The sequence below is a fragment of the Cherax quadricarinatus genome, chromosome 62 (genome assembly GCF_038502225.1).
Source record: "Cherax quadricarinatus isolate ZL_2023a chromosome 62, ASM3850222v1, whole genome shotgun sequence".
Taxonomy (NCBI): domain Eukaryota; kingdom Metazoa; phylum Arthropoda; class Malacostraca; order Decapoda; family Parastacidae; genus Cherax; species Cherax quadricarinatus.
Genome location: NC_091353.1, coordinates 6,534,679 through 6,561,373, shown reverse-complemented (window position 1 = coordinate 6,561,373; position 26,695 = coordinate 6,534,679). Strand labels below are relative to the sequence as shown.

At 41.8% G+C, this 26,695-nt stretch overlaps 1 protein-coding gene across 2 annotated transcripts; it reads left to right on the top strand.

The window, feature by feature from the left end:
• The first annotated feature begins 1,564 nt into the window (after positions 1–1,564).
• On the top strand, positions 1,565–21,241 carry LOC128687268 (centrosomal protein of 41 kDa B). 2 transcript variants are annotated; one of them, XM_053774614.2, is made up of 4 exons: positions 1,565–1,684; positions 2,230–2,430; positions 8,428–8,619; positions 9,499–21,241. In XM_053774614.2, the coding sequence occupies exons 2-4, from the start codon at positions 2,233–2,235 to the stop codon at positions 10,063–10,065; spliced, it is 957 nt and encodes a 318-aa protein (XP_053630589.2). In that variant the 5' UTR covers positions 1,565–1,684; positions 2,230–2,232; the 3' UTR covers positions 10,066–21,241. The 2 variants fall into 2 exon arrangements, with proteins under 2 accessions (XP_053630589.2, XP_053630588.2); XM_053774613.2 differs by lacking the exon at positions 1,565–1,684 and adding an exon at positions 1,698–1,834.
• The last annotated feature ends 5,454 nt before the right edge of the window (positions 21,242–26,695 follow it).

Genomic DNA, 26,695 nt, shown 5'->3' with positions numbered 1-26,695 from the left:
GCCAGGAGTCTTGAAGACAGCCAGGAGTCTTGAAGATAGCCAGGAGTCTTGAAGACAGCCAGGAGCGTTGAAGACGGCCAGGAGCGTTAAGGACAGCCAGGAGCCTTGAAGACAGCCAGGAGTCTTGAAGACAGCCAGGAGTCTTGAAGACAGCCAGGGGTCTTGACATCCAGGAGCGTTGAATACAGCCAGTGTGGCATGCAAAGAGTACGTAACCGTTATTCGGCGCATGGACACACCCTCATTTACAGGCTATCTCCCCCAACCAGCGAACCAGGTTGCTAAGAGTTGGTGATGGGGCCCCATCGTTCAACTAGTGACCAGGTTCTAGCCAATAAGAAGGTGAGATTGGCAATCGCAGAGGTTATGTGGATACCGCTCTCCTGTCTGCCATTGTCATTCCCATTCTAGAGCTGGTTGAGCACGGTCTGCTATCTTGTGGCTTCTATTTCTGCCTTGCTTACCGTGACGTGCACTATACTTATTACTGTACATAGTGTACATATTGCTGTTCTAAATTGGTGAAGGATAATATAAGTCTAAACTTTTTCTGCTGTGTTTCTTTTGCTCCCATTACACCTGGGATAACAGGCCTTTGAAATCCTAGGTTGTAATAGCCAGGAGTCTTGAAGAGAGTCAGGAGTCTTGAAGACAGCCAGGAGGCTTGAAGATAGCCTGGAGGCTTGAAGACAGCCAGGAGTGTTGAAGACAGCCAGGAGTCTTGAAGACAGCCAGGAGTCTTGAAGACAACCAGGAGTCTTGAAAACACCCAGGAGTCTTGAAGACAACCAGGAGTCTTGAAGACAACCAGGAGTCTTGAAGACAGCCAGGAGTTTTGAAGACATCCAAGAGACTTGAAGACAGCCAGGAGCCTTGAAGACAGCCAGGAGTCTTGAAGACATCCAGGAGTCTTGAAGACAACCAGGAGTCTTGAAGACAACCAGGAGTCTTGAAGACAGCCAGGAGTCTTGAAGACATCCAGGAGCCTTGAAGACATCCAGGAGTCTTGAAGACATCCAGGAGCCTTGAAGACAGCCAGGAGTCTTGAAGACATCCAGGAGTCTTGAAGACAGCCAGGAGTCTTGAAGACATCCAGGAGCCTTGAAGACATCCAGGAGCCTTGAAGACATCCAGGAGCCTTGAAGACATCCAGGAGTCTTGAAGACAGCCAGGAGTCTTGAAGACAACCAGGAGCCTTGAAGACATCCAGGAGTCTTGAAGACAGCCAGGAGTCTTGAAGACATCCAGGAGCCTTGAAGACATCCAGGAGTCTTGAAGACAGCCAGGAGTCTTGAAGACATCCAGGAGCCTTGAAGACATCCAGGAGCCTTGAAGACATCCAGGAGTCTTGAAGACAACCAGGAGCCTTGAAGACATCCAGGAGTCTTGAAGACAGCCAGGAGTCTTGAAGACATCCAGGAGCCTTGAAGACATCCAGGAGTCTTGAAGACAGCCAGGAGTCTTGAAGACAGCCAGGAGCCTTTAAGACAGCCAGGAGCCTTGAAGACATCCAGGAGTCTTAAAGTGTGACCGTATACTACATCAGTAACACCTGGATTAAAAGGACAATACGCCGTGTATTATTGTGGCCCTATATTCCAGCAGCTGTATTAAGTGGACAATACGGCTGGTGTTACAGTGGCTCTATATTATAATAACAAAGTGGTTGCAGTGCCTCAGTAAGGTGATGTTCACTTATTTTGTGTATATAGAAGTATTAATGATGTTAATTTCAAGGGGAAGGGCTCTTGATCCAAGGAACTCAACCTCTCCTCACCTTCCTGGATTCAACATCATTGCCTTCAACTTCCCCTAGGGATTGTGTGCCTTACAGGTTTAGCGCTCTCTTGAATAATGATGCATGACACCAAAATAATAATTATTATTACTGTTAGGATTATTATTATTACTGTTATAATTATTACTACTGTTGTAATTACTATTATTACGGTTATAATTATTTTTGTATTACTACTACCAATAATTATTATTAATATAAAAGATTATTATTGCTTCCTCATGTACATAATAATACTTTGCCTACAAATATTTTTTTTTCATGAAAATCATTATTTTTTCCCGAATTTTTCCGTTTCTTTGACTACTTTTAACACATTTAACACCCTTAATATCATTAAGGGCGTTAAATACACGCTGTATGACCCCTTTGGGTTTAGCACTTTGTTTTGATTATAATAACCTCACTAAATACGCTTTTATTTTTTTCAGAGGATGCATTCGAGAAAATTTTTAGTCCAGGACTCGAACACCATCAACAGGTTGAAAAAATTCTCCGTAAGCGATAGAGAAATTTTGGATAAGCGGACCAAGACTAACCCCCGATACACTACTGTCCGCGCTCGCACAGACACTGGTTTTAACACTCAGCGGCGCCAGGAGCTGGAGCACGAGATACGGAAATATTATAAGGTGAGGGTGGCTCAGTTGCTGACACACCGGCTTCACATGCTGGGTGTCCGGGTTCAATACCCGGTACAGGTGCGAATGTTGGTGTGGAAAATTGCATTTATCAGAATGTGTCATTATATACATAACAGTAAATGAACATAGATAATTATTATTTATCAGTTAGACAAGTAGGAATTTGGGACACCTAGGTCGCAAAAAATGTCCCCCTTCGATACTTACCACTGTCATAACCACAAGTTGCTCTGGACCTATTAATTAACAATAAAAGATACATCACCAGGAATTCTGGTAAATATATAAATTTGGTTATATATATACACAATTACATATTATTATTATTATTATAATCAAGGGGGAAGCGCTAAACCCGGAGGATTATAACACAATTACATAACAGAAGGAAAATATATCTTAATATCACTCACCAATTTGACTGAAGATTAATGTGTATCATACTCAGAAAACCTCACTCAAACTAAATCTATAAAAATAATGCTGGCCAGAATTACACACAAATCTAGAGAGCTTATCTGAGGTTCCTGGAGCTGTCTTGTCCAGTCGTCTGATATCTCAAGTTATGCAGGAATGCACATCCAACAATTTTGCCTCCTATTTGAGAGGTGTCAGCACAATTTTAACCTCTAGAGCACGAAAAAGTCTTCCCATTACACCAACGTTTGTACAAAATTCAAAACCAAGATGGCGAGTCTCGTCTGCGCAGACGAAGGCTTTCCGTTTTCTATGGCATAAATGTTATTAAATACAGTATGGCCATCTATTTACATATAAATACAGAATTTCTGGAAAATATATAAGTATTTTCCACAGTTGGTCGTGTTTCCTTAAGACACCTGTTGTCACTGTTCACCTGATAGTAAGTAGGTACCTGGGTGTTAGTGGACTGGTGTGGGTCGTATCCTGGGTGTTAGTGGACTGGTGTGGGTCACATCCTGGGTGTTAGTGGACTGGTGTGGGTGGCATCCTGGGTGTTAGTGGACTGGTGTGGGTGGCATCCTGGGTGTTAGTGGACTGGTGTGGGTTGCATCCTGGGTGTTAGTGGACTGGTGTTGGTTGCATCCTGGGTGTTAGTGGACTGGTGTGGGTCACATCCTGGGTGTTAGTGGGCTAGTGTGGGTGGCATCCTGGATGTTAGTGGACTGGTGTGGGTCACATCCTGGGTGTTAGTGGACTGGTGTGGGTCACATCCTGGGTGTTAGTGGACTGGTGTGGGTCACATCCTGGGTGTTAGTTGACTGGTGTGGGTCACATCCTGGGTGTTAGTGGACTGGTGTGGGTCACATCCTGGGTGCTAGTAGACTGGTGTGGGTTGCATCCTGGGTGTTAGTGGAATGGTGTAGGTTGCATCCTGGGTGTTAGTGGACTGGTGTGGGTCGCATCCTGGGTGTTAGTGGACTGGTGTGGATCACATCCTGGGTGTTAGTGGACTGGTGTGGGTCACATCCTGGGTGTTAGTGGACTGATGTGGGTCACATCCTGGGTGTTAGTGGACTGGTGTGTGTCGCATCCTGGGTGTTAGTGGACTGGTGTGGGTGGCATCCTGGGTGTTAGTGGACTGGTGTGGGTGGCATCCTGGGTGTTAGTGGACTGGTGCGAGGCACATCCTGGGTGTTAGTAGACTGGTGTTGGTCACATCCTGGGTGTTAGTGGACTGGTATGGGTGGCATCCTGGGTGTTAGTGGACTGGTGTGGGTCACATCCTGGGTGTTAGTGGACTGGTGTGGGTGGCATCCTGGGTGTTAGTGGACTGGTGTGGGTGGCATCCTGGGTGTTAGTGGACTGGTGTGGGTTGCATCCTGGGTGTTAGTGGACTGGTGTTGGTTGCATCCTGGGTGTTAGTGGACTGGTGTGGGTCACATCCTGGGTGTTAGTGGGCTAGTGTGGGTGGCATCCTGGGTGTTAGTGGACTGGTGTGGGTCACATCCTGGGTGTTAGTGGACTGGTGTGGGTCGCATCCTGGGTGTTAGTGGACTGGTGTGGGTCACATCCTGGGTGTTAGTTGACTGGTGTGGGTCATATCCTGGGTGTTAGTGGACTGGTGTGGGTCACATCCTGGGTGTTAGTGGACTGGTGTGGGTGGCATCCTGGGTGTTAGTGGACTGGTGTGGGTGGCATCCTGGGTGTTAGTGGACTGGTGTGGGTTGCATCCTGGGTGTTAGTGGACTGGTGTTGGTTGCATCCTGGGTGTTAGTGGACTGGTGTGGGTCACATCCTGGGTGTTAGTGGGCTAGTGTGGGTGGCATCCTGGGTGTTAGTGGACTGGTGTGGGTCACATCCTGGGTGTTAGTGGACTGGTGTGGGTCGCATCCTGGGTGTTAGTGGACTGGTGTGGGTGGCATCCTGGGTGTTAGTGGACTGGTGTGGGTGGCATCCTGGGTGTTAGTGGACTGGTGTGGGTCACATCCTGGGTGTTAGTGGACTGGTGTGGGTGGCATCCTGGGTGTTAGTGGACTGGTGTGGGTGGCATCCTGGGTGTTAGTGGACTGGTGTGGGTTGCATCCTGGGTGTTAGTGGACTGGTGTTGGTTGCATCCTGGGTGTTAGTGGACTGGTGTGGGTCACATCCTGGGTGTTAGTGGCTAGTGTGGGTGGCATCCTGGGTGTTAGTGGACTGGTGTGGGTCACATCCTGGGTGTTAGTGGACTGGTGTGGGTCGCATCCTGGGTGTTAGTGGACTGGTGTGGGTCACATCCTGGGTGTTAGTTGACTGGTGTGGGTCACATCCTGGGTGTTAGTGGACTGGTGTGGGTCACATCCTGGGTGCTAGTAGACTGGTGTGGGTTGCATCCTGGGTGTTAGTGGAATGGTGTAGGTTGCATCCTGGGTGTTAGTGGACTGGTGAGGGTCGCATACTGAGTGTTAGTGGACTGGTGTGGATCACATCCTGGGTGTTAGTGGACTGGTGTGGGTCACATCCTGGGTGTTAGTGGACTGATGTCATTCACATCCTGGGTGTTAGTGGACTGGTGTGTGTCGCATCCTGGGTGTTAGTGGACTGGTGTGGGTGGCATCCTGGGTGTTAGTGGACTGGTGTGGGTGGCATCCTGGGTGTTAGTGGACTGGTGCGAGGCACATCCTGGGTGTTAGTAGACTGGTGTTGGTCACATCCTGGGTGTTAGTGGACTGGTATGGGTGGCATCCTGGGTGTTAGTGGACTGGTGTGGGTGGCATCCTGGGTGTTAGTGGACTGGTGTGAGGCACATCCTGGGTGTTAGTGGACTGGTGTGGGTGGCATCCTGGGTGTTAGTGGACTGGTGTGAGGCACATCCTGGGTGTTAGTTGACTATTGTGGGTGGCATCCTGGGTACTCGCCTAGTTGTACTCACCTAGTTGAGGTTGCAGGGGTCGATACCTGGCTCCTGGCCCCACCTCTTCACTGGTCGCTACTAGGTCACTCTCCCTGAACCGTGAGCTTTATCATACCTCTGCTTAAAGCTATGTATGGATCCTGCCTCCACTACATTGCCTCCCAAACTATTCCACTTCCTGACTACTCTGTGGCTGAAGAAATACTTCCTAACATCCCTGTGATTCATCTGTGTCTTCAACTTCCAACTGTGTCCCCTTGTTGCTGTGTCCCATCTCTGGAACATCCTGTCTTTGTCCATCTTGTCAATTCCTCTCAGTATTTTGTATGTCCTTATCATATCCCCCGTATATCTCCTGTCCTCCGGTGTCGCCAGGTCGATTTCCCTTTAACCTCTCCTCGTAGGACATACCTCTTAGCTCTGGGACTAGTCTTGTTGCAAACCTTTGCACTTTCTTTAGTTTCTTTACATGCTTGGCTAGGTGTGGGTTCCAAACTGGTGCCGCATACTCCAATATGGGCCTAACGTACACGGTGTACAGGGTCCTGAACGATTCCTTATTAAGATGTCGGAATGCTGTTCTGAGGTTTGCTAGGGGCCCATATGCTGCAGCAGTTAGTGTTAGTGGACTGGTGTGGGTGGCATCCTGGGTACTCACCTAGTTGTACTCACCTAGTTGAGGTTGCAGGGGTCGAGTCCAAGCTCCTGGCCCCACCTCTTCACTGGTCACCACTAGGTCACCGTCCCTGTACCTTTAGCTTTATCATACCTCTACTTAAAGCTATGTATGGGTGTTAGTGGACTGGTGTGGGTCACATCCTGGGTGTTAGTGGGCTGGTGTGGGTCACATCCTGGGTGTTAGTGGGCTGGTGTGGGTGGTGTTCTGGGGGACAATATTTAAGGACAACAATGGAAATAAGAGACAGTCCTTGTTGATGTACTAACTTTCTTGTGTTATCCTGGGTGGTTAACCCTCCGTACCCTGGGTTATCCTGGGTAGCTAACCCTCCCTACCCTGGGTTATCCTGGGTAGCTAACCCTCCCTACCCTGGGTTATCCTGGGTAGCTAACCCTCCCTACCCCGGGTTATCCTGGGTAGCTAACCCTCCCTACCCCGGGTTATCCTGGGTAGCTAACCCTCCCTACCCCGGGTTATCCTGGGTAGCTAACCCTCCCTACCCCGGGTTATCCTGGGTAGCTAACCCTCCCTACCCTGGGTTATCCTGGGTAGCTAACCCTTTTTACCCTGGGTTATCCTGGGTAGCTAACCCTCCCTACCCTGGGTTATCCTTTGTAGCTAACCCTCCCTACCCTGGGTTATCTTGGGTAGCTAGCCCTCCCTACCCTGGGTTATCCTGGGTACCTAACACTCCCTACCCCAGTTAATCCTGAGTGACTAACCCTCCCTACCCCAGGTAATCCTGAGTGACTAATCCTCCCTGCCCCAGGTAATCCTGAGTGACTAACCCTCCCTGCCCCAGGTAATCCTGAGTGACTAACCCTCCCTACCCCAGGTAATCGTGAGTGACTAACCCTCCCTGCCCCAGGTAATCCTGAGTGACTAACCCTCCCTACCCCAGGTGATCCTTAGTGACTAACCCTCCCTGCCCCAGGTAATCTTGGGTGACTAACCCTCCCTACCCCGGGAGTTTACCCAGAGAGAGTTCCGTTGGTCAACACCCCTGCGGCCTGGTCTGTGACCAGGCCTCATGGTGGATCAGGGCCTGATCAACCAGGCTGTTACTGCTGGCCACACACAATCCAATGTATGAACCACAGCCCAGCTGGTCAGGTACTGACTTTAGGTGCCTATCCAGTGCCTGCTTGAAGACAGCCAGGGGTCTATCGGTAATCCCCCTTATGTATGCTGGGAGGCAGTTGAACAGTCTAGGGCCCCTGACACTTATTGTGTTGTCTTTTAATGTGCTAGTGGCACCCCTGCTTTTCATTGAGGGGATGCCGCATCATCTGCCGAGTCTTTTGCTTTTGTAGGGAGTGATTTTCGTGTGCAAGTTCGGTACTAATCCCTCTAGGATTTTCCAGGTGTACATAATCATGTATCTCTACTGCCTGCCTTCCAGGGAGTACAGGTTCAGTAATTGAGGTGTTTTATCTCAGTTATGCATGTTGTGAAGGGTCTCTACATTTTCTAGGTCAGCAATTTCACCTGCTTTGAAAGGTGCTGTTAGTGCGCAGCAATATTCCAGCCTAGATAGAACAAGTGACCTGAAGTGTGTCATCATGGACTTGACATCCCTAGTTTTGAAGGTTCTCATTATCCATCCTGTCATTTTTCTAGCAGATGCGATTAATACAATATAATCTTGAGTGACTAACCCTCCCTACCCTGGGTTATCCTGGGTGTCTAACCCTCCAGGATAAAAGTCCAAACAAATCTCACACACAAAAATCTTCTTAACCCCCCTTAACACAGCATTTACTTAATACACAGCTTTTATAACGTTCGTAAAATGTCCTGTTTGACCAACTACTCAATTTATTGCTGTGTACAGCAATAAATTGAGTAGTTGGTCAAACTACTATCGTGTATAGTATTATCATTGAGTATGATAATACTATACACAATAATATTACACACAATACAGAAAGTTCTCAACGTGTTTGTAGATAGAGGACTTACTGCACCACTAACTTATGTTCGCTATTCACAGGTAAGGAATGATGAAGTGTTCCGTCGCATCTCACTGGCAGACCTATTACAACTGATGGTGGCGCACTCAGAACGTGTCGATGCTGCAGTGTGCGCTGATCGTGACGCTGAAGGTGATAGTGTTGAGATGCAGGTCCCACTGAAATACAGAGACGAAGTGGAATGCATCATTCATCAGATGGATAATGTTAAGGTTTGTTATAGTGGAATACAGTGGAACCTCAAAAATCGAACTGCTCCCAACACAACCAATTATGTAAGTGTATTTTTGTAAGTGCTTTTATAAGTGTATTTTTGAGGGTCTGAAATGGATTAATCTAATTTACATTATTCCTGAAGGGAATAAATTCATTCGGTAAAGGCACTCGAACAGCCTTCTGGACTGAAGAAAGTTCGATATTTGAGGTTCCACTGTATTCATCAGATGATACTGTTAAGGTTTGTTATAAGTGTGATTTTAATGTACATAGTTATTTGTTGTAACATTAATTAAATATCTAAAGGGCAATAAGCCACACTTGAGGCTTTATTTGGGCTATCCTGGTTATCCTGGGTTATTAAATTGTCATCATTGCTTCATCATCACTCATCACTTTACATATCTATATTGATCAATCCGCTGCATACATGTTTCACCTGGAAGTTGAAGTTTCACCCTACTGGCTTCTTCTGTATAAATATATTAATTAATTCAAGCATATTTCTGGTCTAATAATCATTCTACTGGGTATATATTTGCCTATTAATTTTGTATATTTATGTGCTGTATAATAATAATATGAAGGGATTCAGGGAAACCAGTTAGCCGGACTTGAGTCCTGAAGGTGGGAAGTACAGTGTCTGCACTCTGAAGGAGGGGTGAGGATATTTGCAGTTTTAAACTGTAGTATTGGCACACCTCTGGCAAGACAGTGATGGAGTGAGTGATGGTGAAAGTGTTTTTCTTTTTTTTGGGTCACCCTGCCTTGGTGAGGGATGGCCAGAAAAAAAAATGATAATGAGACCTTGGGAAATTCTTAATAAATGAATGCATAGTGAATACACAACATTTTAATGATAGTTGTTCTTCCAGATTACAAGTAAAACAAGGAGTCCAGAATGCCCATATGTAATTATTGACGTTCGCCCACAAAACGAGTATCTGACTTCTCACCTTGCCACAGCTGTCAACCATCCACATTCCCGCCTCTCTAGAGCAGTAGGCTGGGAGTGTGCTGAGCTCCTGGCATACAAGAACCATCCGGAGTTTATCATCGTTGCATATGATGAAGGGGAAGACTTGGCTCCAGAGGTAGTTGCTACTCTCCAACATCGTGGATACAACAACATCTTCATGCTCAGTGGGGGTCTTCATCTCGCCAGAGATAAGTTTGGCTTTCCATTAGTCTCAGACGACTCTGCCCTCACCCTCCGTCCACAGGTCATCAGTGCAATATCGCAGCAGCTGTCAGATACCGTACTGCCACCTCTGAGCATGGCTGATGCTTCCGAGTGGTGGGCGGCTGCTTCCAAGCTTCCTAACGCCACCACCACTCCAACAGACTCCGGCTTTACCAACATCACACGATCCGTTGGTCAGCATACATCCAGATCACAAGTAAAAGGCAAAGATGGTCAACCGGTTAGACCATGGCGATAATTATTCAGCATTTCCTTATGAAATCCTCATTTATTTTTAATAAGTTTTACATTTGGTAATGGAATATTTTCTTTTTTTTAACTTATAACTGTACTGTAATAGGTGCTAAATAGCTTTAATATTCTGCATTGTATTTCATTCAAATCTCTGAGTGGCCTATAAAATTTCATTTGAGAAATTTTTTTTGCCTGTGTTATCTGCATTACAGTCAGTGTGGTCATGTGGGTTATCAAGGCATATTTGCACTGACTGGGCATGAGCTCGGTCACATCTAAGAGTACCACTGAGCAATAAAGCTAATAAAATTCTTGGCTTCATATCAAGAAGCATTAATAAAAGAGGTCCTAAGGTTATACATCAATTTCGTACTGTATATATTTGTACATGAATGGTATACAACACCAACAAGATGAAGAATTAGACATGTGCAGCTTCTGGGTATTTTTACAATAAAAATACCCAAATGTCGTACATGTCTAATACTGTATACATTTGGTAAGGCCTCATTTGGGTTATGCTTCTTAGTTCTGGTTTCCTCTTATCGATTTTTTTTTTATTGTCTCTTCGTAGGCACCTTGACTGACTGCAGGCTGATAACAGCAGTTGCCAGACTAATCAGTCGGAATCATAGCCTCAGGTTAGACTGTGAGAGTAGGTATATTCAGAACCAGTCACAGGTAAATCACGGATTACCACAACACAAGCGTCCCTCCATTGCTCTTCTGCCCTAGATCTCTTTGCTCAAGTATAAAGTAGAACTCCAGGCTTTTCTAGTAAGTGCTACTCTACAAGGAAAGTGCCTTTGTGTATGAGGGTCATTATCCCTCAACTGTATGCAAGAATATTTTAATCCCTAATACATGAATTAAAATTTTTTTAGTGTTGCATACACAAATACAGTATATACCTGTTACTGTATACACAGATACAAGGTATACCTGTTAGTGTTGTATACACTTACAGTATATATCCCTGGGTACATACCCTGTGTAACTTTTGTTGTAATAGTATATATTTTGCATATTGCATGCAGAATACCTTCATACTTTCTATGATATAGACAAGAAGTGCTGTCATACACTAATAATTTCGAGAACGTTCTACTTGAACTGCTGTGATGATGTACTATGCACTAATTTGAAGCATATTCAGCTTCAACTGTCAGGTTTGTGCTGTCTAGTGACTTTTGTGTTAACATGACAGCTACTAGAAAGCTCCATTATTTAAGGATGTGATTTGTCCATTATTTATTAGAATTCTATTTTGTGGGGAAAGTGAAATTTTTTACCAGATTCATTCTCCGTGCATCTAGACTATCACTAGAGAGGTTCATCATCAGGGATGTGATTTGTCCAGAATTCTGTTTTTTGGGATATTGAAAAGTTTTACCAAATTCATTCTCTATGCATTAGAACAGTATTTAAAAATGTCTATGGGGGGGATTATCCCTCCTTTGACACACTTCCCTAGTTTTCAGGGTTAGTATTGTCTTAATTACATTCCTGATATACAGTAGATTGTATGATATTCTGCTGTTTGCCTGTGTACTTCCATATTAGCCACTGTTAGACACCACAAAAACACATTCTCTAATTATAATAGAGGGTAGATGTAGTTTCTGTACTTTTCCTGATGAATCATTTACTCACCATGAAAACAAAGCCATAGTTTTGCTTGGCATGTCTCCGAATAAACATCAGGAAATCACCAATAGCAGGCAGTCTCAGGCTAGTGAACTGCACAAACCAAGTGACAATAACATTGTGATTTGTTCCTCATTCAGCTTTGTGTAACCAAGTAAGTCATTGAGCTCTGATGAGCTGTTTTCAAGAGTTTTAAAGGAACATAAGTTCTTCCTTAACAAACCACTAGGTAATTTCATTAAAAAATCACTACAAGAACAACCACTGCGAAAAAATAGTGAATTCCAAGTGCTTTTGTGATTTCTCTTCACAGTGGTTCTGCATATTGTGATATCACCTGTTTACTGTGATCTTATTGCAGCAAATCATTACAAGTGGGTATCATACTGGATAAGTGGAAAATAGCAAATTTGATACCCATTTACAAGGTGGGAGATAGTTTTCAAATTATAGACCAATCATCCTAATCCCAACTGTGGGTAAGTTTATACAATTGGTATATAATTAAGGATGCAGTTCAAATTGGTGTTTAGTGGAAGAATTCCCTTGGGGTACTTTCGAATGTGTATAATATGGGAAATTTATATAAACCCAGAAAAATTTGTGATTTGAGAAATCAGCATAACTAGTAACTCGGCAAAGCTTAAAATTATTAGATGTACAGTATCATGTGATACAAAGTCACAGTGAAAGATATAATTTCCTCAATGAATCTCATCTCGGTTTCATAAAGGGTCACTTTTAACCTATAAAATTTCTAATCTTTTTTTTAATACATGTATTTGTTTCAGTAAGATATCTGAAGAGATGAACGATGATAACAATTAATAATTATAATAATATTGCAGCATGATACAATGTTTGTACAGAAACTTTTGACATTTACTCGTGCCTGGAGAAAGCCCTTAGTCATGACTTCAGTAAGGTCTTAGAATAGTTACACACAGGAGATTGATGACGAAAGTAGCAGTACATGGTATAGGAGGATAAATTATCTCCTGGCTTAAGGTACAGTTGATCAATAGGCAACAGAGCATTTGCTTATCTGAGAAATCAAGATAAGTAAGTTTATTTAGGTACAGATACACAAGTACAATTATCACGTCTAGTAACACGTGTGAATTTTCCAGGATAACCTAAAAAATTAAGGTAATGTAACTTATTGATAAAATGGAAAACATATTGCAGAAATAGAGATGATTTTGATTAGTTTCACAATGAAAACGACCTTGAAATTGGGCTCAAAGTAGCAGAAATGTTTGATTTTTACCAATGTTCAAGAGTAAGCAAATCACACCACACATCCAATACACACGTCAACTGGGGAGTCTAATATTTTTTCACTAGTGCACTGATATTATTTATATCATTTTTACAATAATGCAATAGTCTGCATAACAGTAAATTTTGTATTGTTTGTATGAATAAAAAATAAAAATAGAAAGCAATAGTAATATAAGAGGTGCCTAGAGACGTGACTAATGAACACAAGATATGTTATTTTGGTGCCAAGAATGTCTACATTGTTTATTCTGGACTTTATTTTGAAATTGGCATCTTTTTCAATTTGTGTGAAATTGGCCAAATTGCCAATTTCTGACCACTTTATTGGGTAGTTGAAATTGGTAAATGGGTGGTTTCTTGTACTCAACTGATAGAAAAAATGGAGTTCTAAAGAAATAGCTATGAGTTTGGTCAACTGGAACAACGGAATTGGCCAAAAACAGGGCTCAAAGTCGGCAAAATCGTCAATGCATATATGTCGCCGAGACCGCTAACTTCGCGGGAGCGTAATTCCGTGAGTTTTCGACCAAATTTCATATTTCTGGTGTCATTACCATCGGAAAAAGATTATCATTTCATAAGAAATTTTTTTTTTTTTTTTTTTTAAATTACGACATAGAATGACAGTTTCAGAAAGGGGCTCACGACACAGTCAAAAGGTTAATGCATACAAATGTAATGTACTAATTCTTGGAAAAGGAAATAGATATGACATTTATAAACTAAATTAAAATTACACACACAAACTAAATAATGTAGATCTTACTCAGAATGAAAGAATGAAAGACTTGGAAATTCTGGTCAGCAGACATTTCACCAGCCAGTGGCTTTGTCAGTTCAATACAGAGGTTATATGAAGGTGTTGAAACAGGAGACAGTGGAAGATGAGGTAATCAGTCCCTCAGCCTGGGCACTAGTGTTCAATACCTTAGTCGTAGATCAAACCTTATGGGTTTAGCACCTCCTTATGAATAAAATAAAAACAACAATAATAATAATGATAGTAATATAAAAATAAAGTAGGAATTATGCAATATAGAGTTAGCTCAGATATGTCATCTTGCCATTTTATATGTGCAAACACGCTGAAGATGCTTCATGGTCGCATGTAAATAAAAGTAAATTATTTTAGTTAACGGGCAACCACAAATAGATAATAGGTTAAGTAAGGTTTGTCAGGAAACAGGACAAGTTTTTCCTGATGTTGGTCTTCAGGTTAAAGATAAAGATGTTTATTTTGACAGATTACATGGTTGTACAGAGGAATATAATAGTTGGGTGTACATGCCAAAAGCCCGTCCGTATGCTGAGCATTTTGGGCAAACTTAACCCTTTGACTGTCGCGGCTGTATATACACGTCTTACGAGGTACCGTGTTTGACGTATATATACTCATAAATTCTAGCGGCTTCAAATCAAGAAAGAAAAAGCTGGTAGGCCCACATGTGAGAGAATGGGTCTGTGTGGTCAGTGTGCACCACATAAAAAAAATCCTGGAGCACGCAGTGCATAATGAGAAAAAAAAAACTCCGACCGTTTTTTTTTAATTAAAATGCCGACTTTGTGGTCTATTTTCGTATAGTATTTATGTTTGTATTCTCGTTTTCTTGGTCTCATTTGATAGAATGGAAAACATATTATGGAAAAAGAGATGATTTTGAATGATTTTACTATAAAAAGAACCTGGAAATGGAGCTCAAAGTAGGGGAAATGTTTGACTTTTGCCGATGTTCAAAAATAAACAAATGACATTATTGTCCAATAAATGTCCAACTAGCCATTCTAATATGCAATCATGAATGGGTTGATGTTATTTATACATTTATTACATTATTGGAGTAGTCTGCATAATAGTAAAGCTTCGATTTTTTGTTTGAATGAAATTTCAAAATAAAAAGCAAGAGTAATATCAGAGGGGCCTGGAGACATGACTGATGAACAAAGAAAATGTTATTTTAGAGCCAGGAATGTCTGCATTGTTCATTCTGGACCTTATTTTGAAATTGTCATATTTTTTAATTTTCATGAAATTGGCCAAATTGCAAATTTCTGACCACGTTATTGGGTAGTTGAAATTGGTAAATGGGCAGTTTCTTGTACTCAATCGATAGATAAAACGGAGTTAAAAAGAAATAGCTATGAGTTTAGTCGACTGGAACAATGGAATTAGGCAAAAATAGGGCTCAAAGTGGGCAAAATCGCCGATTTGTAAATATCGCCAAGGTCGCTAACTTCGCGAGAGCGTAATTCTGTCAGTTCACCATCAAATTTCGTTTTTTTGGTGTCATTACAATCGGGAAAAGATTCTCTATCATTTCATAAGAAAAAATAATTTTTTTTTTTTTTTAAATTTTGCAACACCAGGAGACACCTCAGGATTGGGGGTTGTGACAGTCAAGGGGTTAAAGATTAACTTAAGATTAGTAAGGCAATAATACATAGTTCATATGGTCATTAAATGTGTTAGAGTGAGTACAGTAGAATTGTGTATCAGGTGATGCTACATGGTTTTGATAAGTCTAGTAGAGACTTATTACACTATTGAATTAGTTAATAAAGATTACAGTGTATTACAATGTAACAATTTAAAACAATTTACAGTATGATGTACTGTAGTACAATCTACTACTATTTAAAACAATGAACAAATAGACATCCCAGTTTCAAAGTAGTAAGTGGTTGAGCATTCATCAGCACAATATGAGTAGCTTTTGGGTATGGTATGGTTTGTCTGGTTAATTTTAGGTGATGAGGTTAGGTTAATTAAGGTTTGTCAGGAAACAGGACAAATATTCCCTGATGCTAGTCTTAGTTATACGATGACCCGCTGCTGCAACTTTTGGTCATCTGACCAAGGCCTTCCACTGGCTTACCAGTTCACCCCTTTAAAAATTATGGTGAATGTATTCAGATATTTGGGAGTGGACGTGCCAGCGGATGGGTCTATGAAAGATGAGGTGAATCATAGAATTGATGAGGGAAAAAGAGTGAGTGGTGCACTTAGGAGTCTGTGGAGACAAAGAACTTTGTCCTTGGAGGCAAAGAGGGGAATGTATGAGAGTATAGTTTTACCAACGCTCTTATATGGGTGTGAAGCATGGGTGATGAATGTTGCAGCGAGGAGAAGGCTGGAGGCAGTGGAGATGTCATGTCTGAGGGCAATGTGTGGTGTGAATATAATGCAGAGAATTCGTAGTTTGGAAGTTAGGAGGAGGTGCGGGATTACCAAAACTGTTGTCCAGAGGGCTGAGGAAGGGTTGTTGAGGTGGTTCGGACATGTAGAGAGAATGGAGCGAAAGAGAATGACTTCAAGAGTGTATCAGTCTGTAGTGGAAGGAAGGCGGGGTAGGGGTCGGCCTAGGAAAGGTTGGAGAGAGGGGGTAAAGGAGGTTTTGTGTGCGAGGGGCTTGGACTTCCAGCAGGTATGCATGAGCGTGTTTGATAGGAGTGAATGGAGACAAATGGTTTTTAATACTTGATGTGCTGTTGGAGTGTGAGCAAAGTAACATTTATGAAGGGGTTCAGGGAAACCGGCAGGCCGGACTTGAGTCCTGGAGATGGGAAGTACAGTGCCTGCACTCTGAAGGAGGGGTGTTGGACTTCCAGCAGGTATGCATGAGCGTGTTTGATAGGAGTGAATGGAGACAAATGGTTTTTAATACTTGATGTGCTGTTGGAGTGTGAGCAAAGTAACATTTATGAAGGGGTTCAGGGAAACCGGCAGGCCGGACTTGAGTCCTGGAGATGGGAAGTACAGTGCCTGCACTCTGAAGGAGGGGTGTTAATGTTGCAGTTTAAAAACTGTAGTGTAAAGCACCCTTCTGGCAAGACAGTGATGGAGTGAATGATGGTGAAAGTTTTTCTTTTTTGGGCCACCCTGCCTTGGTGGGAATCGGCCAGTGTGATGATAAAAAAAAAAAAAAAAATTATAACCATTAGGAATTCACAAATGGGTAATGGCTTTAGCAACCAATAAAACTAATTTCCCTGAAGCACTGAGCAGATGATATTCCATAAGTTATAGACCCTTGTGGGTTTAGTACTTAGTTTTGATTATAATAATAATCTATCAGTTACAATGGTTTATATCATGCCTTTGAATACAACTAATCTATTAGTTATTATGCCATATTTAAATTTGTTTGTAGTATATATATATATTTTATATTAAGAGTAAAATTGTTGAATTGTGAAAGTTTTTAATTATTGTAAGTAGATTATTCTGTTAAGGTTATTAATTATGTATTTGGAAAGATTGAGAAATACGTTTGTTATGAATTACTTCATGTACACTCATGAATTGTGAGAGGAATTGTTAGTTCATGAATAATGACAGGGATTGTTAGGATTAGGATTTGTTCATGGATTGTGAGAGGAATTGTTAGGATTGTGATTTGTTCATAGAGTGTGAGAGGAATTGTTAGGATTGTGATTTGTTCATAGAGTGTGAGAGGAATTGTTAGGATTGTGATTTGTTCATAGAGTGTGAGAGGAATTGTTAGGATTAGGATTTGTTCATGGATTGTGAGAGGAATAATTAGGATTGTGATTTGTTCATGAATTGCTAGGATTGTGATTTGTTTATAGACTTTGAAAAGAATTGTTAAGGTTATGTATTGTACATTCATACATTATGAGTGAAATTGTTAAGAGTTATAAATTATTAAATTATTATGAAAGAGATTTATTAGTTACTGTACATATTTATCATTGTTTAAACTGATTAGTTAAAAAATTCACTACCAAAAATTAAAATGCATATTAAAACTTAATGATACAGAAATAAAGTATTTCCCCCACAGGGATGCGTCCCAAGACCTACCGTGGATATCTGAAATCATGGATACCAGCAAACCCTGTTTGAAAGTCATTTTTTATTTACATACCCATGATAAAATTTAATTATACACAATAAAATTAAATTATACACAATAAGTCAAGAAGTATCACTTTTTCACTGATGGGAAACACTTCACGGCTTTGAAGAACTGCCAGGTTCACTACATTTGCACTTTTGGGCTATTATTAAGCAGAATTAAGGGTTATTTTCAGGTCATGATAAACTGTGGATAACTGAAACTGCAGAAACCAAATCCATAGATACAGGGGTTCTACTGTACTTAAAAATATGAAAAAAAAAAACTGTGATTACAGTTGGTTACAGAATTGTCTGTATAGTAATTAGTTACTATCATGGCCAGATAATGTGTGGTAAAGCGCTGGACCTGCCACTACCAGGACCGTGGTTCAAGCCTCCCATCCAGCTTTCTGTTTATTGCGGCATAATTGAAATTATAGAGAATTAAAATTATAGAGATGTTTATTTTGACTACAGGTTTGATACATTTATAATGCAAAAAATATATGATACAGTTGCATGCTCAAAAGAAATTCATTTAATATGCAGATCATTTCAAGCAAACTAATCATTACAACCAGGTATACTCCAGGTATACTCCAGGTATACTCCAGGTATACTCATACATCGCTTCCTTTTCCTATAAGCCAGATACAGTTGCTCCTCAACTTATGATGGTTTGACTTACAATATTTCAACTTTACATTGGTACAAAAGCAATTACTTTGGAGATGAAACTTAAGATAATTACTCAGCATGAAGGCATAAAGTCCATAACTTGTATTCATTTATTTACTTTTCAGTATTTTCAAATACTGATAGTACTGAGTTAGTTACAGTAATTATTTGTTTATTTACTTATTCAGTGACAGTAGTTATTTATTTACTTATTTATTTAGCCTATTATATTCAGCTTGTGATATTTTCAATTTACAAAGGGTTCGTTGGAACGTAACCCTGTTGTAAGTCAAGGAGCACTTGTATATTGAGCGTTTCCTGCAAATTATGATATTTGGATCACTTGAGTCATGTTGAAAGTTCCGGTGATTGTGATAGTCTTCAAGGATTATCTCTGTCCCCTCAATAAGATGTCTTATAATTTGTAAAACAAAAAAAAAATCCATTTGTTTCTGTAGAGAGAAAGAACAGACCAAAGATAATTGTCAGAACTTTATTTCGCTAGTGTTATTGAATGCCAAAGATGTGAACAGGCAGGGAATGTTGCTTCTGCTGTAGATATCAACTTTTGAAATGCATTTTATACATACATTCTGAAGTCAGCATGTATGTACGTTTCATGAATGGCTAATGCTGTTAAGTAGGAAAAATTGTACACAGTAGGCTGTCTTGCAAACCACAGTATGTACTGTACAGTTTTTCTTTTTTAAATGTGATTGAAAAAGAATACCCATAATTGATAACATGTGGAGAGACCTTCACAGTACACATTATTCAATTTTGGATACCTTTCTCAATCATATTTACACAAAAAACATAAAACAAATGAAGCCATGTATATTGGAATACGTATTACTAAGAATACTATTATCCGTCCACTGATTGTCTCGAAACTGTTAATACCTGTTCTTAAACCAAAATTGTACAAGTACTGTGGAACCCCGAATATCAGCCGCTGTATTATTTGGCCGAATCATATTAAGGCCGGTTTTTGGGCGGAAATTTTGCTCCGTATTTTGGCCAGGGCCTCGCGTATCAGTTGTATTAGATGAGTCAGCCTGCCTCCCGCTGGGGCGCCGCGCATAGGTGAGTCGGTCTCCCTGTGTCTCTCGGTAAATGAGCATATACTCCACACATTCATCCAAACATTTCCTTAAAATTCATTGGTTTTTGTGCTTGTTTATTAAGTGCGACTGTGAAATAAGCCACCATGGGCCCAAAGAATTGAAGAGAGCAAGAGAGATCACAAACAATGGAAGATGTGGAGAGAGGCAGGGAGTGTAGCATGGAGGGAGGGGGTGTAGCAGGCAGGCAGGGAGTGTAGCAGGGAGAGAGTGAGTGTGGAAGGGAGACAGGGAGTGTAGCAGGGAAACCGGGAGTGTTGAAGAGAGGCAGGGATTGTAGCAGGCAGGCAGGGAGTGTAGCAGGGAAACAGGGAGTGTGGAAGGGAGGCAGGGAGGGAAGTAACCCCAGAGGGGGCTTTGATACCTGAAGTCCTTATGGAAGGGGACATCCCTTCCTGACAATAATCAGTCCTCCCTCTCTCCTCCTCCCTGTCTTCCATAAGCCAACAAGAGTCTTCAGTAAAGGTATGTAATAGTGATTAAATGTTCATTTATATATTTTATTTAGTTCTCGTTGTTTTGTGTATTTAAAACTATAATTATCTTTAAAAAATGTATTTTTGTTAATATTTTTGGGTGTCTGGAATGGATTAATTGTGTTTTTTTTTTTTTCAACAACTCGGCCGTCTCCTACCGAGGCAGGGTGACTCAAAAAAGAAAGAAAATCTCCAAAAAAGAAAATACTTTCATCATCATTCAACACTTTTACCTCACTCACACATAATCACTGTTTTTGCAGAGGTGCTCAGAACACAACAGTTTAGATGCATATACGTATAAAGATACACAACATATCCCTCCAAATTGCTAATATCCCGAACCCCTCCTTTAGAGTGCAGGCATTGTACTTCCCATTTCCAGGACTCAAGTCCGGCTATATAAAAATAACCGGTTTCCCTGAATCCCTTCACTAAATATTACCCTGCTCACACTCCAACAGATCGTCAGGTCCCAAATACCATTCATCTCCATTCACTCCTATCGAACACGCTCATGCACGCCTGCTGGAAGTCCAAGCCCCTCGCCCACAAAACCTCCCTTACCCCTTCCTTCCAACCGTTTCGAGGACGACCCCTACCCCGCTTTCCTTCTCCTACAGATTTAAATGCTCTCCATGTCATTCTACTTTGATCCATTCTCTCTAAATGACTGAACTACCTCAACAACCCCTCTTCAGACCTTCACACCTTATCCTAATTTCCACACTCCGAATTTTCTGCATAATATTTACACCACACATTGCCCTTAGACAGGACATCTCCACTGCCTCCAACTGCCTCCTCGCTGCTGCATTTACCACCCAAGCTTCACACCCATATAAGAGTGTTGGTACTACTATACTTTCATACATTCCCTTCTTTGCTTCCATACATTAATTGTATTTACATTAATTCTTATGGAAAAATATTGCTTTGAATTTAGACCGACCTTCTGGAACGGATTATGGCTGATATTTGGGGTTCCACTGTATGAGTATGTGTATAGGTTGCAAATGTATATTGGAATGTTACTAAGAATACTTTTATCCGCCCACTGGTTGTCTTTAAACTTGTAATTGCTTTTGTTAAATAAATATTTTATGCACAAGATCTCATTTTGTTTGTATTTTAACCCTTCACCAGACTGACCCCCCCTCACCCTTGAAGGGTGAGGGGGGTCAGTGTGGTGAAGGGTTCATGGTCCAAAGAATTTTGGCTACCCCTCTCATTTCTTAGGTCAAATTCGATTGCCTCCCATTTTCCAGGCACTGTGTGACCCATACAGGTTTAGTGCTTTCCCCATGGTAATGATCTAGGAGATCACTGTACACCTTGCTTGTTCTCTCTCTTTCTCTAGGCTGGAATATTGCTGTACACTAACAGCCTCTTTCAAGGCAGGCAATATTGCAGACCTGGAAAATATATAGAGAACTTTCACTGCACACACAAGTACAAAAAAAGCACCTAAATTACTGGGAACTGTTCAAGTCACTTGACCTGTACTCCTTGGAATGCAGGCGAGAAAGATACATGATAATATGCACTTGGAAAATTCTAGAGGAACTAGTCCCAAATCTGCACACAAAAATCACTCTTTACAAAGGCAAAAGACTTGGCAGGAGATGCAACATTCCCCCAGTGAAAAGCAGGGGCACCACGAGTACACAGAAACATCACAATAAGTGTCAAGGGCCCAAGACTGTTCAAATGCCTCCCAGAATACATAAAGGGGATTACCAATAAACCCCTGGCTGTCTTCAAGAACCCTGACTGTCTTCAAGACCCCTGACTCTTCAAGACCCCTGACTGTCTTCAAGACCCCTGGTTGTCTTCAAGACCCCTGGCTGTCTTCAAGACCCCTGACTGTCTTCAAGACCCCTGGCTGTCTTCAAGACCCCTGACTGTCTTCAATACCCCTGACTGTCTTCAATACCCCTGACTGTCTTCAAGACCCCTGACTCTTCAAGACCCCTGACTGTCTTCAAGACCCCTGGTTGTCTTCAAGACCCCTGGCTGTCTTCAAGACCCCTGACTGTCTTCAAGACCCCTGGCTATCTTCAAGACCCCTGACTGTCTTCAAGACCCCTGACTGTCTTTAAGACCCCTGGTTGTCTTCAAGACCCCTGGCTGTCTTCAAGACCCCTGACTGTCTTCAAGACTCCTGGTTGTCTTCAAGACCCCTGGCTGTCTTCAAGACCCCTGGCTGTCTTCAATACCCCTGACTGTCTTCAAGACCCCTGACTGTCTTCAAGACCCCTGACTGTCAAGATCCCTGGCTGTCTTCAAGACCTATGGCTGTCTTCAAGACCCCTGGCTGTCTTCAAGACCTATGGCTGTCTTCAAGACCCCTGGCTATCTTCAAGACTCCTAATTGTCTTCAAGATCCCTGGCTGTCTTCAAGACTCCTGGCTGTCTTAAAGACCCCTGAGTGTCTTCAAGACCGGTGGCTGTCTTCAAGACCCCTGGCTGTCTTCAATACTCCTGGCTGTCTTCAAGATCCCTGGCTGCCTTCAAGACCCCTGGCTGTCTTCAAGACCCCTGGCTATCTTCAAGACCCCTGGCTGTCTTCAAGACCCCTGGTTGTCTTCAAGACCCCTGGCTGTCTTCAAGACCCCTGACTGTCTTCAAGACCCCTGTCTTCAAGACCCCTGACTGTCTTCAAGACCCCTGACTGTCTTCAAGACCCCTGTCTTCAAGACCTCTGGTTGTCTTCAAGTCCCCTGGCTGTGGACATTAAAATGGTATAAAATACCGACAGGTTGTTAGGTAAGACACATATGCAACAGTCTGAGGGACTGACCACCTCAAAACTTTAAGGGTGATGGACTGATTACATCGTCTTCAAGTCTCTTCTGCTTCTATCAACATTTCTGTACTCGACTGAAGAAGCCTACTGTGTAGGCGAAACGTTTCGAAATAAAGATACCTAACTGTTGCATATGTCTTACCTAACAACCCCTGGCTGTATTCAAGACCCCTGGCTGTCTTCAGTACCCCTGACTGTCTTCAAGACCCCTGACTGTCTTCAAGACCCCTGACTGTCTTCAAGACCCCTGGTTGTCTTCAAGACCCCTGGCTGTCTTCAAGACCCCTGGCTGTCTTCAAGACCCCTGGCTGTCTTCAAGATCCCTGGCTGTCTTCAAGACCCCTGACTGTCTTCAAGACCCCTGACTGTCTTCAAGAAGGCACCCTATTGTGTATACCTTTGATGAATTTCGCGAGTTCTTTACTCCCAGAGTCCGGCTATGGGCCAGACTTTTCTAGTGCTAGACTGATCAACCAGGTTGTTGCTGCTGGAGACCAAATTCAAATTCAAATTCAAAGTTTATTCTCTATAAAGATTACAATGTTGAATTTACAGAATTTGGTTGTTGTGTGGTTTACATGTAGTTAAATAATGATTACAGAGTGTACCACTAGAACGCCTAGCCCCTCAAGGAAGGTTCCTTGATGTTGGTGAGGGGCTCTTGATTTAGGGAATTGGATCTGTGCTCCAGTTTCCCAAATTAAGCCTGAATGCCTTCCACATCCCCCCCCCCAGGCGCTGTATAATCCTCCGGGTTTAGCGCTTCCCCCTTGATTATTATTATTATTGTATAATCCTCTGGGTTTAGCGCTTCCCCCTTGATTATAATAATATTAATAATAGAACGCCTAGCATGGCTAGGCATTTCGGGCAGACTTAGTTTAATTCTTTATTTTAAAATATTACAAATTATGAGGTAAGTTGGTATTATGGCTAAGTGACTAAATACTAGTTTGTGAGTTTAGCAATGTGAATGCTTTTGTTTTGGCACAGTACATAGTTTCAGTATTGGAGTATCATAGGATTCATTATTTTAAGATTGAGATTAATATTTCTGTTTATGGTCAAATGTAAAAGTATGAACCACCAGGTGGTATTCGTGTAGTTAGTTGACGGGGTGTATCAGGGAGATAAGATGTTTTCTGATGGTAGTTTTGAAGGTGATGAATGTGTCTGCAGTTCTAGAGTTCTCAGGTAGGGTGTTCCAGATTTTAGGGCCTTTGACATACATTGAATTTTTGTAAAGGTTTAGTCGGACATGGGGAATGTCATAGAGATGTTTGTGTCTGGTGTTATGCCTGTGGGTTCTGTCACAACTATCAAGAAAGCGTTTTAGGTCAAGGTTAATATTGGAATTTAAGGTCCTGTAGATGTAGATTGCACAGTAGTAAGTGTGGATGTTCTGAACAGGGAGTAAGTTTAGATATATGAAGAGTGGGGGGGGGGTGTTGCCAGGGATGGGATTTAGTGATTATTCTTACTGCAGCTTTTTGTTGGGTTATTATTGGCTTTAGGTGTGTTGCTGCAGTTGATCCCCAAGCACAAATAGCATAGGTGAGGTATGGATAATTAAGTGAGTGGTATAGTGTGAGAAGGGCATTTTGCGGCACGTAGTATCGTATCTTGGAGAGGATCCCAACTGTTTTGGATACTTTTTTGGTTATGTGTTGGATATGGGTGCTGAAATTCAGGTTGTTGTCAAGGTATAGGCCTAGGAATTTGCCCTCATTATGTCTGGTAATTAGAGTGTTGTCGATCTTAATGTTAATTTGTGCATCTCCTGCTCTGCTACCAAACATAATATAGTAGGATTTGTCAGTGTTAAGTGTAAGTTTATTGGCTGTCATCCAAGTCGATATTTTGATCAGCTCCTCGTTAACAATGGTGTTGAGGGTGGCAAGATTAGGGTGAGAGATGACATAAGTCGTGTCGTCAGCAAAGAGAATGGGTTTCAGGTGTTGGGATACGTTTGGAATTCAAATTCAAATTCAAAGTTTATTCTCTATAAGGATTACAATGTTGATTTTACAGAAATTTGGTTATTGTGTGGTTTACATGTTGTAAAGGTCCCCTCAAGGAAGGTTCCTTGATGTTGGTGAGGGGCTCTTGATTTAGGAAATTGGATCTGTTCTCCAGTTCCCTGAATTAAGCCTGAATGCCTTCCACATCCCTCCCCAGGCGCTGTATAATCCTCCGGGTTTAGCGCTTCCCCTTGATTATAATAATAATACATGTTGTAAAATAGTGATTACAGAGTGTACCACTAGAACGCTTAGCATGGCTAGGCATTTCGGGCAGACTTAGTTTTATTCTTAATTGTAAAATATTACAAATTATGAGGTAAGTTGGTATTATGGCTAAGTGACTAAATACTAGTTTGTGAGTTTAGCAATGTGAATGCTTTTGTTTTGGCACAGTACATAGTTTCAGTATTGGAGTATCACAGGATTCATTATTTTAAGATTGAGATTAATATTTCTGTTTATGGTCAAATGAGTGAGTGAGTGTAAGTGTGAACCACCAGGTGGTATTCGTGTAGTTAGTTGACGGGGTGTATCAGGGAGATAAGATGTTTTCTAATGGTAGTTTTGAAGGTGATGAATGTGTCTGCAGTTCTATAGTTTTCAGGTAGGGTGTTCCAGATTTTAGGGCCTTTGACATACATTGAATTTTTGTAAAGGTTTAGTCGGACACGGGGAATGTCGTAGAGATGTTTGTGTCTGGTGTTATGCCTGTGGGTTCTGTCACAACTATCAAGAAAGCGTTTTAGGTCAAGGTTGATATTAGAGTTTAAGGACCTGTAGATGTAGATTGCACAGTAGTAAGTGTGGATGTACTGAACAGGGAGTAAGTTTAGGTCTATGAAGAGTGGGGGGGGGGTGTTGCCAGGGATGGGATTTAGTGATTATTCTTACTGCAGCTTTTTGTTGGGTTATTATTGGCTTTAGGTGTGTTGCTGCAGTTGATCCCCAAGCACAAATAGCCTAGGTGAGGTATGGATAAATAAGTGAGTGGTATAGTGTGAGAAGGGCATTTTGCGGCACGTAGTATCGTATCTTGGAGAGGATCCCAACCGTTTTGGATACTTTTTTGGTTATATGCTGGATATGGGTGCTGAAATTCAGGTTGTTGTCAAGGTATAAGCCTAGGAATTTGCCCCCATTATTTCTGGTAATTAGCGTGTTGTCAATCTTAATGTTAATTTGTGCATCTCCTGCTCTGCTACCAAACAAAATATAATAGGTTTTGTCAGTGTTAAGCGTAAGTTTATTGGCTGTCATCCAAGTCGATATTTTGATCAGCTCCTCATTCACAATGGTGTTGAGGGTGGCAAGATTAGGGAGAGATGACATAAGTCGTGTCGTCAGCAAAGAGAATGGGTTTCAGGTGTTGGGATACGTTTGGAAGGTCATTGATGTATATGAGGAAGAGCAGGGGACCAAGGACACTTCCCTGCGGAACTCCAGTATCAATTGGCCTTGTTGCTGATGCTGTGTCTTTAATGGTGACATACTGATACTTATTAGTAATGTAAGATTTGAAATAAGCAAGTGCATGGCCTCTTATACCGTAATGATCAAGTTTGTGGAGTAGGATGTCGTGGTCTACTGTGTCAAAAGCTTTTCTTAGGTCAATAAAAATTCCTAGTGGATATTCCTTATTTTCCAATGCTGTGTACAGCAGATCTAGCATTTTTATGATTGCATCATTAGTGCTTTTATTTTTCCTGAATCCAAACTGGCAGGGGTTGAGTATGT

Bases quoted from the DNA above. Each gene is read 5' to 3' on its own strand.
- LOC128687268 (XM_053774614.2), top strand. From the start codon at position 2,233: ATGCATTCGAGAAAATTTTTAGTCCAGGACTCGAACACCATCAACAGG. The intron at 2,431-8,427 runs GTGAGGGTGGCT...CGCTATTCACAG, and splicing joins AGATACGGAAATATTATAAG to GTAAGGAATGATGAAGTGTT. The intron at 8,620-9,498 runs GTTTGTTATAGT...TTGTTCTTCCAG, and splicing joins ATCAGATGGATAATGTTAAG to ATTACAAGTAAAACAAGGAG.